This window comes from Gigantopelta aegis, chromosome 6, assembly GCF_016097555.1.
Source record: "Gigantopelta aegis isolate Gae_Host chromosome 6, Gae_host_genome, whole genome shotgun sequence".
NCBI classification, from domain to species: Eukaryota; Metazoa; Mollusca; class Gastropoda; order Neomphalida; family Peltospiridae; genus Gigantopelta; species Gigantopelta aegis.
Window position 1 is genome coordinate 47,741,583 of NC_054704.1, and position 19,374 is coordinate 47,760,956.

The window sequence follows — 19,374 nt, forward strand, 5'->3', positions numbered from 1 at the left end:
TACTAGCGGTGGTCATGGCGATGTTAGTAGATGGTAGTAGAAGTAATAATAATAATAATAGTAGTAGAGGTAGTGATGGTGGTAGTAGTGGAACAGAAAAATCAACCTACACTAAGGGGATTCGAACCACGGACTATCACAATGAGAATCCAGCACTCTACCCACTGAGCTAACAGGGAAATTCCCAGTACCTACTGCCAGTAGGAGCACTTTATACCAACACTACTACAGTCGTCATCGTCGTCGTCGTAGTAGTAATAGTCGTAGTCGTAGTCGTAGTAATAGTAATATACAACAATTCAAAAACACCACATATTTATTATTTGTACATATTTTATTGCAAGATATATTTATTTTTTTACATCCACTGTACATAATTTATCAAGTCATTTTACAATTTTCTCTTCAACATAATTTACATTAAATTTTCTTTCAATTACATGAGTACATGACAGGTACCAATTATTTTGTAGCACGCGACTACACGGGGGAAGGGGCAATCAACATAACAACGTATTGGCAAAACCAACCAATCACAACCAACAGACAGCACGCACGTGTCACTGACGAAAGAAAATTAAAACGAAGGGAGACAATTCTAAATATCTACATGTATACAATATCACAATTATTATATGTATAATTTGCTCCCGAATATTTATCGCAACACCAGCGGAAGTGTTTGGTCAGTTTTAACCTATTACTGCTATTTTGGCGGTTCAGGCTACGTCAAGCATAGCAAAACATTTGAAAATCAGTTTCAGTAGAGTCAGTCCTCGCGAAGTTAAATAAGGAACATTTATATATAAGATGCGAAAAAAAAAAAATGACACGGATTTCTTTCAAACTAAGCAATATGTTAAAATATGTATCAAAACACCATCAGTAGTTACAGTACACATATATTTAAATTTTTTATCAAGGCACGTATCATCAGTTATTTTCTTTTATTAAAAAAGGTTCATTCTTTTGTGTATAACAAATTAAACTGAAACAAGTGATGAAGTATTTCCAAGTGCAATTGTCGCGTTCGATTTAGACAAACAAATTAATAAAAAAAAGCTTAGTGAAATAGCATTGATGATCTCAGATTAATAAAGACAGGTGCTAAATTAATATGAATAATATGCCATGTTGCGAAATACAAAACAGTGCTGTAATTAGATTTGCGTTTGTAGAACAAGCAGGTCCGTAGGAACAGGGGGTGGGGGCGGCAAGGGGGGACTGTGCCCCAAACTTGAGGACGAAAATGTATGTGTGTTTTTTTTATCCTACTTTATATAAATAAAGTATTGTGTTCCACAAAGCCGGTTGTGCCACCACCCACCCCACTCCAGATATTGTTCCTACGGGCCTAACAAGTATATCTCCACTATTTATATAATGACAGTGACCACGACGAAATGTCTTTAAAATACCCATCTGAAATTTGCTACGCTGTATAAACATTGCTGGACAAATTGTATGCACCATGTTTTAGCACACGTAACTTCAGTTACATCTCGCTTTACAAAAACCAGCAGACCGCGCCAAGGTCTCAGGACAGAACGGTTCGATACGAATGCACAGCCATAATTCAGAAATACGAAAATAAACGAATACTGAAATTCATACGAAATACTCATGTGTTGGATTTACAGCCAGGCTGATACCAAATTATACTAAAACGAACTGATTATGTGCAAATATGTTGCAAACAGAACACTGATACCATTATCTCCACTCTATCCTAAAATAATTTAATAATTAAAAAAAAAATGAAATAAAACGTAATAGTAAAATCTAATGTGAAATATTCAATATACAAACACTTCTATTTAAGCCATTCTTAAAGCAGATTAAATCTGAATGCCAGTGCTAATCAGCAAATACATGTAGCCGCGCCGTCTTTTGCATCGTCTGGTTTGCCGAGTCCCTCAAGCTATATTTTGCTCGAATCCCGCTAGTGTTAACATTATTTTATTTTAGTTGCCTAAATTGCATGTAAGGGGGATAAAAGCTGAGGTTGTCTTTCTGTTTTTGGTCCTTAAGTTTGGCGGAACGCGTTATTATTATGATCATGGGCCATTAGAAATGACCCTTATTTTAGTTTAGTTGCCTACATTGCATGCAAGGGGGATACAAATGAAAACAATCTTTTTGTTTTGGTCCTTAAGTTTGGCCGAATTATTATGATCATGGGCCTCAGACATTGGAAATGACCCTTATTTTATTTCAGTTGCCTAAATTGCATGCAAGGGGGATAAAAGCTGAGACAATATTTGTGTTTTGGTAGAAATATTGTTTATTTTTTTGTAAATAGTCCGACGCACTTTATTTTTGCAGCCCGTCTAAATTGCTCAAATCAACTTAAACTTTATTTTTGGGATTTAAACTTTTGTCCAGACATGAGTAGAATGCTTTAGCTAATTTTTGGCCTGAGGTCTTTGACCTAATTACTAAATTCTTATTGCAAATTCCGCCCACCTCAAACTTACCCTCCCCCACCCTGACCCGAACTTAGTCACTGGCGATGTCAGAGGCTAAGCCCGTGCGAAGCGTGTTCAAAACCTCAGTGGTATATGGACACGTTAAAATTTACCTGACCTGACCTGTTTTGGTTCTTAAGTTTGGCGGAACGTGTTATTATGATCATGGGCCTCAGACACTGGAAATGAGCCTCGATTCCCTGATCTTCGAGAAAGCCTGTCTAAGGGGGATTGCACATTACTATACAGACGAACCTGCATCAAAGGTTACAAGTTTATATCAGCAAATTCATAGGTTATGGGGTGGTAAACAAAGATATTGGTGACCAATTAATATCCATATGGAAACTAAAATCTCAATCCATACAACTGTTCCTGAATGCATGGATGGATGGGTGTTTGAACGGATAAATGAATGAATGAATGAATGAATGAATGAATGAATGAACGAAGACGAAGTCAGTAAATAATGTAATGTTAGATGATGGAAGGAATAAAATCGGAGTCAACTTATCGACTACTTTTAACGACTACAGAAGATTCCATGTCGCCAGATCGAATGCGCACCATGGAACGAACAAGTCATAATGACTGAAGCAACTCGGCAACGCAATTCCTTTTGAAATGTTGATTTGATTTTTGGTGTTCCATTAAAAATAATGTTCTGCCTTTTTAAAAGAATATTCATCACCCAAAATATGAAACCGTACATCTTAATGGATCAAGTTCTAGTATTTGAAACTGTAGACTCTTGTATCTTGACGTCTCTTTGAATCTATCACTACAAACTAAAAACAATTAATAGCTTATCAAAAGCGGCCTAATCTTAATTTATGCGCATACTTAGCAGTCCACTAATTGGCCTCTAAGTGACATGGAATTTATATATATATATATAGACTTAGCAAAACAATGAAACACTAGTTACTAGCGAGATATGAGCAATATGTAGACATTATTTTCTGTAATTTTCATCTCGGATTTGACAACGAGCACTATTTACTCTGTGATTGTGAAATAAATCGCCAAATGGAGCTATTAAGCGGAGATATATTCATAATAACGAGGTGAATCAATGGCCGGGCAGCCATCATCATACATCATCGAATCCATAATGCAAAAGATAGTGCGGCGTTTGCTCAGTGTCACTGGAAGACATTACCATGCCAACAGATACGATATTCTCAACATTATCCAGGATACACGCTATCTGACAGCCACGTCATGTTTTATGTATATACACAAGGGCGGGTCCAGCATTTGTCTTAAGGGTCTGTCACCACGAATATGAATCCATACCACTGAAACCTGCCATTTACTAGTATGTAACAAATAACAAATTATAACATTATCTTATTTGTGTTTATAGTGGGGGGTGTTCACCCCTAAATGCTTCTCTGGGTCCGCCCTCGCTTACAAAAACATTTATATATTGTCTTGAAAGCACTTCAGTTTGTAGAAAGAAAAAAAAAATGAATATGAATATCTACCAGACTCCTATTTGAGCACAAGTAATGGTCAACAGTACATTCTAAGCTCTATACTGGATAGTTTATACCTGTCCGTGATTTGTCATTAACGTGTGACAAAACAAAATACTGTTTCAGAAACAAAACAAAAACAACTCTATTTGAGAACCTAAATTTGTCTTTCTTTTTAAGTGAGGCGTCTTCCTCACATTATCCAATAAAATAAATATGATATATGATACAGGATCCTGGGTAAGCTTAATTGATATGGTCATATCACGACATATCGATGATATTGTCACATATCACACCAGTAATTCTTCAATAAATATGGCTCGGTATATTCGGTGGATTGCTACTTTGTTCTTTCGTCATCTCCACATGGACCTATTGTCTTTTGTCCATCTCACACAAAGGTATTTGCATGTCTATGTACACTGAATGTCCATGGGTATCATTCATGGGAACACACGATGATATCATCGGAGAGTTTTGTCCATGTCTGATGTTACATTGGCATAAATAAAAGGGTTATTCTTCTAAATTTCAATTCCAAATAAGAACTTTCAGTTTTCACCATTCTTATTTGTATGTCCATGTCCGTTGAAACGGCTGAATGCCTATGCACATCATTCATGGGAACACACTCTGACCTTATCTGAGATGTTTGTCCATAACTGATGTTACACCGACACAAATAAATGGATTATTCTTCAAAATGTCAATTCCAAATATGGACCTTCTGGTTCCATTATTTAAGAAATAGAGGCTATACGCAGGTATTTGGTCTTGAGTTTATTTTATTAGTGGAGATGTCAAGACAAACACATATCCTGAGAAACACTGACCATCTGCTTCCAACGTAATTAATACAAAAATATTTTCTCATCAATGGTGATCTTTCAGTTGAATACAGCGACGCTTCCTTCCAATCTGTACATGCAGCAAAACATCTTTCTAAGTCGTGGGCACTGCCAAATGATTGTGTCTTGATTAAGGATATGTGTCAGAGCGCGTCTTTGTGTCTTGAGCTCAGTGTGCTTATTAAACCAAGCATCTGTGCACATAAGGATGTATAGGTATCGCTGATATGATGGAATGATCTCCTTATTTAATTAATATCTCAGTAACTCTCATTCCAATCAGAATAAAGCTTGTCATGCCAATCAGTGTATAAAGCACAATGATATTTCAAGCAGCCACAACATATCGCAGTGTATATACTTTTTTCCAGAACAATAAAAAACACAAACTGCTGTTTCCTTCAGACGATTTCAGATCCTAATATTTGGGACAATGATCTTTTGTTCTTGGCTATACCATCAAGTCCATCTGAGCATCAACCACACATATTATATCACTTGGCAATGTCTCTCTCCAGTGTTCTTCACCATAAATCAATCAGTCATACTGAAATGTGTTTCTTCGAACCAAAGATCCTTTGAAATGGGAATGTATACAAGAAATCCACGAACGTCCTCACTGATATAATACAAAGTCACTGGATTTCGCACACCGTTGTCGTGTTCTTCGATTGAGCACATTTTTTTTTTTTTTTTTTTTTAAAGAAGTCAGTACATCAAAGGATGGAGTCGTGTCACCTCTGAACCAGACAGACTGTGAGAAGTAACAAGATTACAGTGGTATAGTAACACGCTGTCCTAGAGTTTCCACTGTCTATTATGTTAATCACATTACTGTTGTGTGTGTCTCTGTTTGTTTTTACTCCCACCACATCTTCGGGATTGTCCGTGTTTGGTTCACTCTCTGGTTGTGAAATAATTCGCGGTTGTTGAACTTTGCACTTTGCTGTAAACATAAATGAATGATTGTAAGGTGTCTTAAATGACTAAAAGATGGCAACCATCAACAAATACATGTTTAATAATAAAAAAAAGATGTATACAAATGGCTAAAACATATCATTCACTACACTGATGCTGGTATTTTATGATCTCTAAAACAAACATTTTCTAAATCTATCATATCAACCATGTATTGCAGTTTATAAAAAGAAAGAAATGTTTTATTTAACGACGCACTCAACACATTTTATTTACGGTTATATGGCGTCAGATATATGGATAAGGACCACACAGATTTTGAGAGGAAACCCGCTGTCGCCACTACATGGGCTACTCTTTCCGATTAGCAGCAAGGGATCTTTTATTTGCGCTTCCCACAGGCAGGATAGCACAAACCATGGCCTTTGTTGAACCAGTTATGGATCACTGGTCGGTGCAAGTGGTTTTACACCTACCCATTGAGCCTTGCGGAGCACTCACTCAGGGTTTGGAGTCGGTATCTGGATTAAAAATCCCATGCCTCGACTGGGATCCGAACCCATTACCTACCAGCCTAACCACGACGCCACCGAGGCCGGTTTGCAGTTTATAATCTAATGTTCAACTGATACTGATACTTGTACATATACACATGTATCCCCTCCCTTTGGAGACTTCAGTCTTGTCTTAAAGATAAGTGCGGGACGTAGCCCAATGGTACAGCGCTCGCTCGATGCGCGGTCGGTCCGAAATCGATGCTCGTCGGTAGGCCCACTGGGCTATTTCTCGTTCTAGCCAGTGCAGCACGACTGGTATATCAAAGGCCGTGGTATGTACTACCCTGTCTGTGGGGTTGTGCATATAAAAGATCCCTTGCTGCTAATCGAAAGGAGTAGCCCATGAAGTGGCGACAGCGGGTTTCCTCTCTCAATATCTGTGTGGTCCTTAACAATCATTAAATAAAACTTTAACCGTCGTTAAATAAAACATGTCTTTGTTTTGTCTTAAAAATTCTTCGTAAACTAGCCATATGCCTATACTTACAACACAGTCACGGTCTGCATAAATTGTTTAATTGAATTTAGAACTTTGACTTATGCCTTCAAGACATCTATAGTCTTCACACTAGTTACTTACAAATGTGTAATTTGAATTCGAAGTTAACATTAGTCTGTACTAAGAATGAGGGTTTTGTCCTTTATAAATATTTTATATTGTCGATTGAAATACTAAAGATAACATTTTGTACGTAAAGAAGATACTTTAATATTATAATGTATCAATCTGCTGTGAATAAGAAAAACAATCCAAATCTGATAAATAGATCATTGTTATCAAGAGCATATGTTGCTAAACTACAGTTTTATAAACACAAAAACACCCACCACATATATATCTTATTGTTTACACATGATATATATATATATATAAACTATATACGTATATATATATATATATATATATATATATACATACATACATACATACATACATACATACATACATACATACATACATACATACAGACAGAGAGAGAGAGAGAGAGAGAGAGAGAGAGAGAGAGAGAGAGAAGAGAGAGAGAGAGAGAGAGAAGAGAGAGGAGGGAGGAGAGAGAGAGAGAGAGAGAGAGAGAGAGAGAGAGAGAGAGAGAGAGAGAGAGAGAGAGAGAGAGAGAGAGAGAGAGAGAGAGAGAGAGAAAGAGATATTAACATAATGCTTGTGAAAAAACAGATATTGGCTGTTATAAATCGAGGACTACGACATGACAAGACTATACATACCTGGCTGGTATGCCATTATGAAGGCTAAAGGCTGGTCCATGATTTTCAGTTTCCCACCTCCACATGACTCTTCAGCTATTATCTGATAGCCTTTGATATTCTGTTTGTATACCTGTAAAGAGTAACAATAGCAGTTATAACCACGATTCCTGTAGAAATACCAGTATTATTGTAATCACAGAGCTAGATCTATAGAGGAATGGACCGTGACTAGTCATACGTGTATATTATAAACACAGCAATCACTACCATGCACAATTAGTATCTACACTTCAGTGTCAGAACATGTAAATAGCAAACACTGCCAGTGTTAGAACATGCAAATAGCAAACACTGCAATTATTACTATTCACACGTAGTATCTACATGTTGAAGAGCATCGAGACCGGAGGGCATGACGGTTGGATCAGCTTGGGGTAGCATGGGTGGGTGGGGGTATTTCACCGGGAAAATAGGGATAGGTGCCTTAGGGCGTCATCATTATTGTTGTCATCAAAGATGCACTTACCAAACAGTCAGACACTTTTCTCGGATCTCCAGGTTTACCAACGATGATGTACATGGACTGTGTATTGGTATCTGTCCAGTGCTGGTAACATTCAAAGATATTCACTGAAACGAAATACCAAACAACCATAATGTTGAACGCTCTTAATTCAAGTTAAACATTTCAGTCAGATAAGGCACATTTGTTGTCACATACGTCTTCCATACACCAAGTTTAGCAATAACACCTACATTATTATTTTTCAACACACATACTACTGTTTACTGAAAATAAGTTAACGTGTACCTCTATAGCTTTAGCAAGTAATTGTCACCTGAAACAATATTGTAGACAATTGGGGGGCGAGACGTTGCCCAGTGATAAAGTGCTCGCTTGATGTGCGGTTGGTCTGGGGTCGATCCCCATCGGTGGGCCCATTGAGCTATCTCTCGCTCCAGCCAGTGCCCCACGAGTGATACATCAAAGGCCATGGCATGTGTTATCCTGTCTGTGGGATGGTGCATATAAAAGATCCCTTGCTGCTAATCAAAAAGCGTAGCCCATGAAGTGGCGACAGCGGGTTTCCTCTCTCAATATCTGTGTGGTCCTTAACCATATGTCTGACGCCATATAACCGTCAATAAAATGTGTTGAGTGCATCGTTAAATAAAACATTTCCTTCCTTCCTTCGTCCTTATTTTAGACAAATGTTTTAAACAGAATTGTATAGCTTTTTTAAAATGTTAAACATAGAATCTAGATATTGTTTTCCAAAAGGGTTAGGGTTATTATGTTCGTTTTGCATTTTAAGGCTTATTCTGAACAAGATCATTTGGGTTCAATAGAAGTGTTTGTAGAATTAAGACAACCGGATTTGTCGAGCTTTCTGTGAGGACTTACCTGTATTGTGTCCTGATGGACAACGTGTTTTGACGACCATCTCAGAATCCTTGGTACACCCAACGTCTAGCAAGCCAGAACAGTCAGATCTCTGAGCCACGTAGTTGTAGCTGCCAGGAAACGGACAGGCCGTTGGTTTCACGTCCATTGCTACAAGAACATGGAAATGGTAATGATAGCAGTGTGTGCTAGATCGTAGTATCTTTTAACTCTTTATTAACATATTTTATTTCCAAGCAAGGGTCTGTATAAACAGATGTTCTCTTGTTCGTTTTTTTGACAATGCTTTAATAATTTCCATATTGTTTTGTATTTACAATTTAACTTCAAATAGATAACTATAGTCCGTCCCACAGAGAACGCCTTTTTTCATGCTATGGAATTTACTATAACGTATTTATTTTTAAGCCAATTGATTTATAAATTGCACACAAAAATAGTATGTTTATGTTATTTCCAAAACACTTTTACTTTTCGTTTTACGTCAAACCAAACTGAAAGTACATGTATTTACAAAAAACATTTTCATAGAATGATGGGAAGGACTATAGGTTTATTTCCCAGATATATCCTAACAATGCCACACATGTATCTTTAATTTATTTATTTGGGATGAAGAATAAGTTATGTTTTGATGTATTAAAATGCTTTAATACTGCAACATAAGTTCTAGTAGTGGTGTCGTTAAACATAACAAACTTTCATAGGTTCTAGATATACAAGCCAACACACATCAAAAATGTTTATAAGATTCAATCGACTATGGACATTTTGCCAATGAAAGTGACAGAAAGTCTTCAACAGTAGCATGGCTTTGGTTGTCAATTGGTACTTTTATGTTTTCGTAATGACGTTTTGGTAACGGTCAACATGGACACGAACGCACAAGTACTATTTGTTTATTGAGACTATATATGTACAAATGTGCTCGAACTGTTATGTTCAGACACACACACACACACACACACACACACACACACACACACACACACACACACACACACACGTATACTAATAAACTAGCACGAAGAGCAACGTGCCAAATCAATTGCTTTCATCATCGACCGTGGGGTCAAGTGAAAAACAACTTGGAAAACGTACAAGATGGTTTTGTGATACCACTGAATACGTACAAGATGGTTTTGTGATACAGCTGATTCATAGCTTCCATCAACAGTTCTCTCAGATACCCAAGTAGCAGCAGGTTACGACAGTAGTCTAACGTTAGAGTTCTAGTTTTAATTACCTAATGCGAGTTGAGTTCATTATGATATTAGCAAATGCTCAAAGAATATTCATTAAAAATCTGAACATTCAAATGATAAAATCAAACAAAAATGCTGCTTTCTGTAATTAAGTAATGCATTCCTGTTCCTGCTATCAAGACAATATGCATAGGTTCTCATAATACACATTATGTCTCTGCTCCAGTTCAAACAAAAGATACAAGATCGCCAATTACAATTTCCTTTCATCTTTGTATTTATTGAGCGGCAGATTTATGACTTTTGGAAGGATTTCAATCACAATAAAACTAGGGTAATGTCCACGCTAGTCATAAAAGTCCTTCTTCAGGCAAAATCGTAAATGCAAGAGAATAACAATGTATACTTAGAATATGTGCGTTTGGTAAGTTTAATGGCACCAGCGTAACGGGCCATGGTTGTTCAGTTATTCGCAAGTCACGATGACCAGTCTAGCGAGTTACAGTTTAGTCGTTAAAACGGTTAGTACATCACGTGCACGTCATAACGTGCGACAGAGTTATAAGAAAAAATATTTATTGTTTCCTCCAAAGATGGTACTCACGGATTAGAGTGAACTTTCGAAAGGTGTGGAAGTTGTAAGATGCACAGGCAGAGTGCTGACTCTGAGTTGCCGTTCCTGAATAGAAAATCAAATCTTCCATTAAACATTCAAATATATCAGTTGTGCATTACTAGTTTTATAAAATGCAGTTTAATTTTCTATAATAGTATAGTACTGAATGTGACACAGTTAATATCATAATATTTCAATTATTCTGAACTACATGGCACTGAAGTGTATGCAAAAATATGCCATGCAAGCACAGAAACATCACAGTAGCACTAAATGTATAAAGTTCTTATGTTACCTAGAACCAAGCTGTCTTCAAAAACGAGAAAAGAATAGGGTTACCAGTTCCTTTTATATAATAACAAGGGAACAACTTAACAAAACTAATAATGTGCTCTGTTATTAGTATATACTTATTCAGTATAAAGTAACTTCAAGGATAGGTATCATTCTAACAAATGCTGTTTTGCATGTTCCCACTGTTCCAAAGTAAAGCACCACAACCTTTATATTTTACCATAAGGCAATATTTGAAATATCTATATAAAACATTTATCTTACCCAAAATAAGTTCCACCACTGAATGTGCTTTCTTGATAAGACGAATGCATTGGAAGGCAGACACGCTGAAAAGAAAGAAAGAAATGTTTTCTTTAATGACACACTCAACACATTTTATTTACGGTTATATAGCGTCAAACATATGGTTAAGGACCAGACAGATATTGAGAGAGGAAACCCGCTGTTGCCACGTCATGGGCTACTCTTTTTCGATTAGCAACAAGGGATCTTTTATATGCACCATCCCACAGACAGGGAAGTACATACCATGGCCTTTGATATACCAGTCGTGGTGCACTGGCTAGAACGAGAAATAGCCAAATAGGGCCCACCGATGGGGATCGATCCCAGACCGATCGTGCATCAAGCGAGCGCTTTACCACTGGGCTACGTCCCGCCCCTCGCTGAAAAGAATAAAACACTAATAAGCCACAGTCACTTATCTGAGGCATCTTAGTGTTTTCCCTAGCTTGTTTTAGCATGGTGCGGCACCATGCTTCAATAGTCTAGTGCCATCTTGCCTTAATCAGCACCATGCTGCCCTGAGATTAAAGAAGCCTTTTTCCCCAATTAATTCTAAAATTGCCTTTATTAAACACCAAAAAAGGTATTATTAATTAATAAAATATACCTTTTATATCTTTTGCCATTCATTTATTAAAGCAAGCACATAAATTACATTAATGTTTATTTCAATTAATTTTTGTGTATTTTTAATGAAAAACAAGTGCCCCACAAATGGTGAAAATGCCCCAAAAGTGTTTGGTCTATCATGCCTTGCCCAATTTCTAGGGAAATCACTACATCTAGCTATAGATCTGAATCTTGTTAACAGGCTATGTCTCTGAGTAATATGTTATTTGTTTTACGTATGCCAATAAATCACACAACAAACTGACATCATTTTCCTCAAGACCATTCACCATAGCATTCTATCCATTTTCAAATGAATCGTTGGCATGCTTGATCTCTTTATAAAATAAAATATTGGGGTTCTGTTTTTGTTTTTATCTCTTTTGACTGTTACGTTTGGAACATGAGAGATATGGTTGTAAGTATATTATTTTATACGTATATCAATACATCATACAACTAAAATGACATCATGTTTCCTCCGACTATTCGTTCTCTAAAACATTCAACCCATTTTGAAATAAATCGTTGGCATGCTTCATCTCTTTGTGTATAAAATAATGGGGTTTTATTGTTTGCTCTTCTGACGCTTACTGCTTGTATAAATGAGGAATGGTTTTGTAAGAATAATGCCCCTATGGGCAACCTAGGGAGACAGGTCAACAGCAACTCGGCATACTAATCTTTCAAAACTATACGTAGCTCCCAATTTTACTTTTTGGCGGACCGTTCAAAATTGCGCATAAATTCTTTCACAAAAAGTGCGCACCCTTTCTCTTTGCCTTACCACTCTCCGTCTGTTACCGGCCCCGGTCGGACTGCTAATGGTCCTTTACACCAGCCAGTGCAGGCGGTCCCCCCTCCAACCACCCCTCCCCTTTTCTGTCCTGGACGTGTGCCCAGGACAGGCGTGCGCTACAACAGCTTATTCTGAAACTGCACGTTAAACACTCTGACCTGACTTGACCTGTAAGAATAATAAGTCCATCCCCGGCTTCTACATAAATTTATGTTCTGTATACAAAAAAAGGTTATTCGTTTGAAACATCAAGATCTTGGTGATCTGTTTAGTTGTGGGCAATCTCGAATTCCCTTTCATATCTAATAGTAACATATTGCTTTCACAGACCGTCTTGTGTTCCCGTGAGAATTGCTCCAGGGGGAGGGAAGGGGAAAAAAGAGACCAAGACGAAGAGAGCAGGATCTGGTCTGCATGCATGTTTCACTCTCATTGGGGTGAAGCGTGCTCTCTAAGCGCCTTTCAGACGGTGTTGACACAGGCAGGCGCTGGGCAAAGCGAACATCTCTAATCTGATTACAGGCTATAATTGCATGACTTGGAGGTCCAATCAATACCTGGACCAGGAACCGAACTTCATCATGGCGTAGTGGATAGGTAATCAGGTTCAAGGGTTATGGATGCTGGGTTCGTATCCTATTACTGGTCAAAACGCATTGTTTTAGTGCACAGTTTAGTGGGAAGGTGACAAAACCTGAACATGGATTTCTTACTAACCGTTGTAACAGAAACTGACATTGGTTAAACTAGTCAGTAGAACAGAGTAACTGCACGGGTTAGTGTGTAACTGTAGGCTCATCTCTCTCTCTCTCTCTCTCTCTCTCTCTCTCTCTCTCTCTCTCTCTCTCTCTCTCTGACTGGCTCTGTCTCTCTCTCTACCCTCTCTCTCTCATTGTCTCTCATTGTCTCTCTCATCCTCTCTCTCTCTCTCTCTCTCTCTCTCTCTCTCTCTCTCTCTCTCTCTCTCTCTCTCTCTCTCTCTCTCTCTCTCTGTGTGTGTGTGTGCCTGTGTGTGCCTGTGTGTATGTATGTGTTGGTGTGTCTCCATTCTCTATCCACTGACCATTTCTCTCTAATCACTATCCATTAATGTATATTTCAGACAAAGGGCATAAACATAAGAAAAGCGTGCATGGTTGAACCTTATCAACACATTCATAAATTAAAACTAAGTATCAACACCATTCTTATGTGATTTAAGATCACTATACCGACATCACTCTCACCACCACAATGTTGATAGCATACAAACTCTGAGAACAAGAAACGGCTGCATAGCTTTGTTTTCCAGTTATGCAGCCTATCCAACAAGACGTTGTCGAGTGCGCTGTGCAATTACAAGGGGGGGGGGGGGGATTAATTGCCTCGTATGGAAGCTTACTAGAGTATCGAGTCTCGTACACCGGGTCACGGGCAACCGTGACCTTGGTGTACGGAGATAGGATTCCGAAGAAGGGAAGGTGGAGGAAGAGGAGACGTGCGCCAGCGGCGGCGCAGGGGGAGTCAAAACCGGCGGCTAAACCGCCGGCGGCGACTCCGTCTGCTGGACTGCCCAGCGCCGATCCCCCGAAGAAGAAGACGAAGAAGGAAGTGGCCCCGGCTCCAACCATCGCAGTCTCTTCGACGGAGAAGGAGAAGGAGGAGTTGAACGAGTTTGACACAGCGATCTGTGTCACACCCTACAACAGACACGATCCACCGGCCTTTTCTTCTGGATTTCCGGATGTGTCGCCAATTAAACCGGCGACGCCCGTGGTGAAGAGGAAGGCGACCACTCCCCCGAGTGCCACCCCAGCCAAGCCATGTCGCCCCACTCAACCGCCGAAGCCAGAACAACAATCAACGGGACAATGGACACTTAAAGCCAGCAAGTTACATCCGCGGTTCCATCAACTCATCAAAACCAATCTAGAGGACGTGCGCCAGCTCATCAGCGAGCCCAAACACAAGGCGTACCACCCACTGCCAGTCAATCCCGATGAAGGGGACTTCGCCGTCCACCGAGTCCAAGAAGATGTGGATATCAACGCAGTTTGCGTCACCATCCGCCGGGGGGGGGGGGGGACGATACAACCAAGCGCTGCTACTCAAGGAGATGAACAACCCCACCCTACATCGCGTCCTCAAAACCATAGCGGGGGAAGATTACAGATACATCACCAAGAGTTTAGCGGCCTCCCCCTACCGGCCTGATCTTCCACATCTGGACACCACCGACTTCATCGGATCGCCTTAGAAGCCAACCTTTCCTAGGACAGGTATCAATCTCCTTTTTTGGGCTAGTTGGACTTTAAAAATTTCGACGGTTGTTCAAAATCCTTATGTTTATTTTTTTATAAATAGTCCGACGCATTTTATTTTGGCGCCCGTTCAATTGCTCACAATCACCTTAAAAACCTTTCGACTGAGCAGTCTCAACTACTGTTGACTTTAATTTTAGTGTCCAGACATGCTTTTGGATGCAGTTATTCTCGGTAGTCGTAGTTTGTCAAGTTTTCACCAAGGAATCGAAATTCAGCCAATCACAGCTTGGCCCCACTTGGTGCTACGATTTGGTCCACGCTTTCGCTGGATTCAAACTGCAGACTTAGACTTTTGACAAGTTTCCCAAGGAATCGAAATTCAGCCAATCACAGCTCGGCCTCACTTGGTGTCTGCTATTTGGTCCACGTACTCGCTGGACTCTACTAACTGGCTATTTTCCTAATTCTGCCCACCTCAAACTTACCCCCCCCCCCCCTCCCCCTGCTCCGGAGTTAGTCACTGGCGAAGTCAGAGGCTAAATTCGTAGTGGGCGTGCCTGAACCTTCGTGGATAGGGGAACGTTAATAGAGTTGCCCATTGCCCATTGCCCATAGCTTTGACCATCAAATAGTCTGCAGGTTTTTTAAGGACATTATTTCACTTAGATTGCCCAGAAACAAACAGACACATCTGTGTCAGGATATCAAATTGCATATTCTTTGCAGAAGGGAACTGGCTTCAATATTGTTTATATAAAGTGACCAGCAGTGGTGGACTTTATCATAACATTGCCTTGACATGTTAATCGGTTTCGTGGAGCTCCGACCAGTGTCTTTAAAACGTACGACATGCGACCAATTCCCAGGAACTGATGCACGACAACCTACCATGAATCGTTGGTGGTGTGGGCGATGATCTTGATCTCCTCGTTTCGCGACGCCGTGTCCGACGGCATCCTCATGTTGTGTATGGAGTGGAACCTGTCGCTGAAGACGTCGATGCACTTGACGGACAGCCTGGTTTCGGAGCGCTCCTCCCTGTAACGGATGAAGCCGGGGTCGACCACGTCCATCACGCGGAACACCTGGTTGTCCCGGTCCAGCTCGATCTTGAACTGGCCGCCGATATCTCGCCACACTTTCGTATTCGAGAAGTACTCCGGGAACGAACACGTGGGTCGAGGCCATTGGTCCAGTCCTAAAAAAAACCCCAACACAAATACATACGTGTTTTAATTTATACCTAGCATACGAGTTGTATACTATTACCCCCCCCAAAAAAAAACAAAAAAAAAAACAACAACAACTAAATAACCGAAGAGTAGTTTTACAACACTCCTCTGTTTCTTACAATTATAGCTTCGTATGTATATGTCTCTGGTTTACGTCAACCATATAAGGGGATTTTATCCATTGCGGTATAACCACAGTGCATGCACCATCAAACACGCCATTGGAGCGGTTATCTCAATTTCCCCCAATTTCCCCTTCAATTGAGGAAGGAAGATTCGGTGATATATTTACGTTTTGATAGGCAACTTACGAACGTGTCATATGTGGATATCATATATCTTTTTGTCATTAAATTGGCTTAGACAACAATAGAAAATGCGATCAATAATTTCAAACATGGGAGTAATAACAAACTATTACCATCCTCGAGAGGCTAAGTGCTTAAACGCATCAAAGAATGGCTTATTTAAAAAAAAAAAATATTAGTTTAAAAGAATTCCGAAATAAAAGGCTTATGAAGAACCATTAGGAACATTTAAACGTCTGTTCGTTATTTGCTTATATAATGAAAACCTAGGCTCAGGAAGACTACGCACCATATATGATATTATTGATCAATACGAGTTCTCCATTATCTACTCAAAGGTACATTTTTTAACACACTCACTTTCGTTTAGATCCATGAGGATTTCCACTCGTAGGCTCATTATTTTAATAGAATTCTGAAAGGCTATAAACAACCATTAGAAACTTTCGAACGCCTGTTTGTCTATATAATGAAACTGGACTCTGGGAGACTACACACCTTATATGATATTACTGATATGAGTTCTCCATTATTCGTCTCCTGGACTCATTATTTTAATAACCGGCCTCGGTGGCGTCGTGGTTAGGCCATCGGTCTATAGGCTGGTAGGTACTGGGTTCGGATCCCAGTCGAGGCATGGGATTTTTAATCCAGATACCGACTCCAAACCCTGAGCGAGTGCTCCGCAAGGCTCAATAGGTAGGTGTAAACCACTTGCACCGACCAGTGATCCATAACTGGTTCAACAAAGGCCATGGTTTGTGCTATCCTGCCTGTGGGAAGCGCAAATAAAAGATCCCTTGCTGCCTGTCGTAAAAGAGTAGCCTATGTGGCGACAGCGGGTTTACTCTAAAACAAAAACAGTGTCAGAATGACCATATGTTTGACGTCCAATAGCCGATGATAAGATAAAAAATCAATGTGCTCTAGTGGCGTCGTTAAATAAAAAAAACTTTACTTTACTTTATTTTAATAGAATTTTGAAAGGCTATGAACAGCCATTAAAAACTTTCGTGCGTTTATTCTTTCTTTCCCTCTAGAAGACATTTCATGATATAAGTTCAATTATCTACACATAAGTACATTCTGTATTTCAAATCTATGAAGAAGACTCTGGACAACTATTGGAACTATTAGAATTCCGAAAGGATATGAACTTTCGAAAGTCTACTCTTTATATTTCACATGAAACAGGACTATGGAAGACCTTATATAATATGCCTGATATCACTTCCAGGATCTACTCGTAGTTAAATCGTTAAAGCAACTCGCTGTGTTTGAGATATAGGTTCTCCAATATCTACTCGTAGTTAAATTGTTAAGACACTCACTATGTTTGAGATATAGGTTCTCCAATATCTACTCGTAATTAAATTGTTATGGCAACCACTGTGTTTGATATATAGGTTCTCCATTCTACTCGTAGTTAAATTGTTAAGGCAGTCACTGTGTTCGAGATATAGGTTCTTTAAGATCTACTAGTAGTTAAATTATTAAGCCACTCACTGTGTTTGCAATATAGGTTCTCCATTATCTATTCGTAGTTAAATTGTTAAGACACTCACTATGTTTGAGATATAGGTTCTCCAAGATCTACTAGTATTTAAATTGTTACGGCATTCACTGTGTTTGCAATATAGGTTCTCCATTATCTACTCGTAGTTAAATTATTAAGACACTATGTTTAAGGTATAGATTCTCCAAGATCTACTAGTATTTAAATTGTTGCGGCATTCACTGTGTTTGATATATAGGTTCTCCATATCTACTCGTAGTTAAATTGTTAAGTCACTCACTATGTTTGAGATATAGGTTCTCCAAGATCTACTAGTATTTAAATTGTTAAGGCATTCACTGTGTTTGCAATATAGGTTCTCCATATCTACTCGTAGTTAAATTGTTAAGACACTCACTGTGTTTGAGATATAGGTTCTCCAAGATCTACTAGTATTTAAATTGTTAAGGCATTCGCTGTGTTTGATATATAGGTTCTCCGCGATCTACTCGTAGTTAAATTGTTACGCCACTCACTGTGTTTGAGATATAGGTTCTCCGCGATCTATTCGTAATTAAATTGTTACGACACTCACTGTGTTTGAGATATAGGTTCTCCAAGATCTACTCGTAGTTAAATTATTAAGGCACTTACTGTGTTTGAGATCCATGGTGAGGACCCCGACTCGTGGACTCTGTAAGCCTTGACATGTGGCGTCCGCTGACATGGACATCTCCCCGTGAGTGCTCCAGAAACTGTACATCTGTAAACAGACAACTACAGAGTTATAACGTGGGTGGGTGGATGGATGGATGGATGGAAGGAAGGATGGATGGATGAATATATGAAGTAGTGAGTGGGTGGATGTGGATATATAGATGAATGAGTGGATGGACGGATAGTAGGTGGATATATCGATGATAGGTTGGTGGATAGATGTGCAAATGGAAGAACAGAACAGAACATGAATTGATAGATAAATGTATAAATAGATGCATAGACGGCAAATGGATCGATGTATAAACAGATTAGTGGATGGATGTATGGTTGGATGGATGTATGGTTGGATGGATGTATGGTTGGATGGATGTATGGTTGGATGGATGTATGGCTGGATGGATGGATGATTAGGAAATGGAAATGGTTTATTTAACGACGCACTGGGCTACGTCTCGCCCCCAGAATGGATGATTAGATGCATGGATAAATGGATGACTGGATGGATATATGGTTAGATGTTCAGATGGATGCATGAATGGATGGATGGACAAATGATAGATGGGTGTGGCTGGATTGATGTATTTAATGATGGATGGATGTCTATAAGATGGATGGAGGGACGGACGGACGGACGGACGGACGGAGAGATGGTTTGTGTCGCAGACAGAGTCTAAAT

At 39.2% G+C, this 19,374-nt stretch overlaps 1 protein-coding gene across 1 annotated transcript in view; it reads right to left on the reverse strand.

The window, feature by feature from the left end:
* Nucleotides 1-315: 315 nt before the first annotated feature.
* Nucleotides 316-19,374, reverse strand: part of LOC121374190 — a 105,359-nt gene continuing 86,300 nt past the window's right edge. The window contains exons 7-14 of the mRNA XM_041501171.1: nt 18,633-18,741; nt 15,832-16,141; nt 11,269-11,333; nt 10,699-10,773; nt 8,890-9,039; nt 8,011-8,114; nt 7,503-7,614; nt 316-5,746 (exon numbers count right to left, since the gene is read on the reverse strand). Of these exons, the coding sequence (XP_041357105.1) occupies nt 5,535-5,746; nt 7,503-7,614; nt 8,011-8,114; nt 8,890-9,039; nt 10,699-10,773; nt 11,269-11,333; nt 15,832-16,141; nt 18,633-18,741 (1,137 nt within the window). The 3' untranslated portion in view covers nt 316-5,534. The remainder of the gene's footprint in view (nt 5,747-7,502; nt 7,615-8,010; nt 8,115-8,889; nt 9,040-10,698; nt 10,774-11,268; nt 11,334-15,831; nt 16,142-18,632; nt 18,742-19,374) is intronic.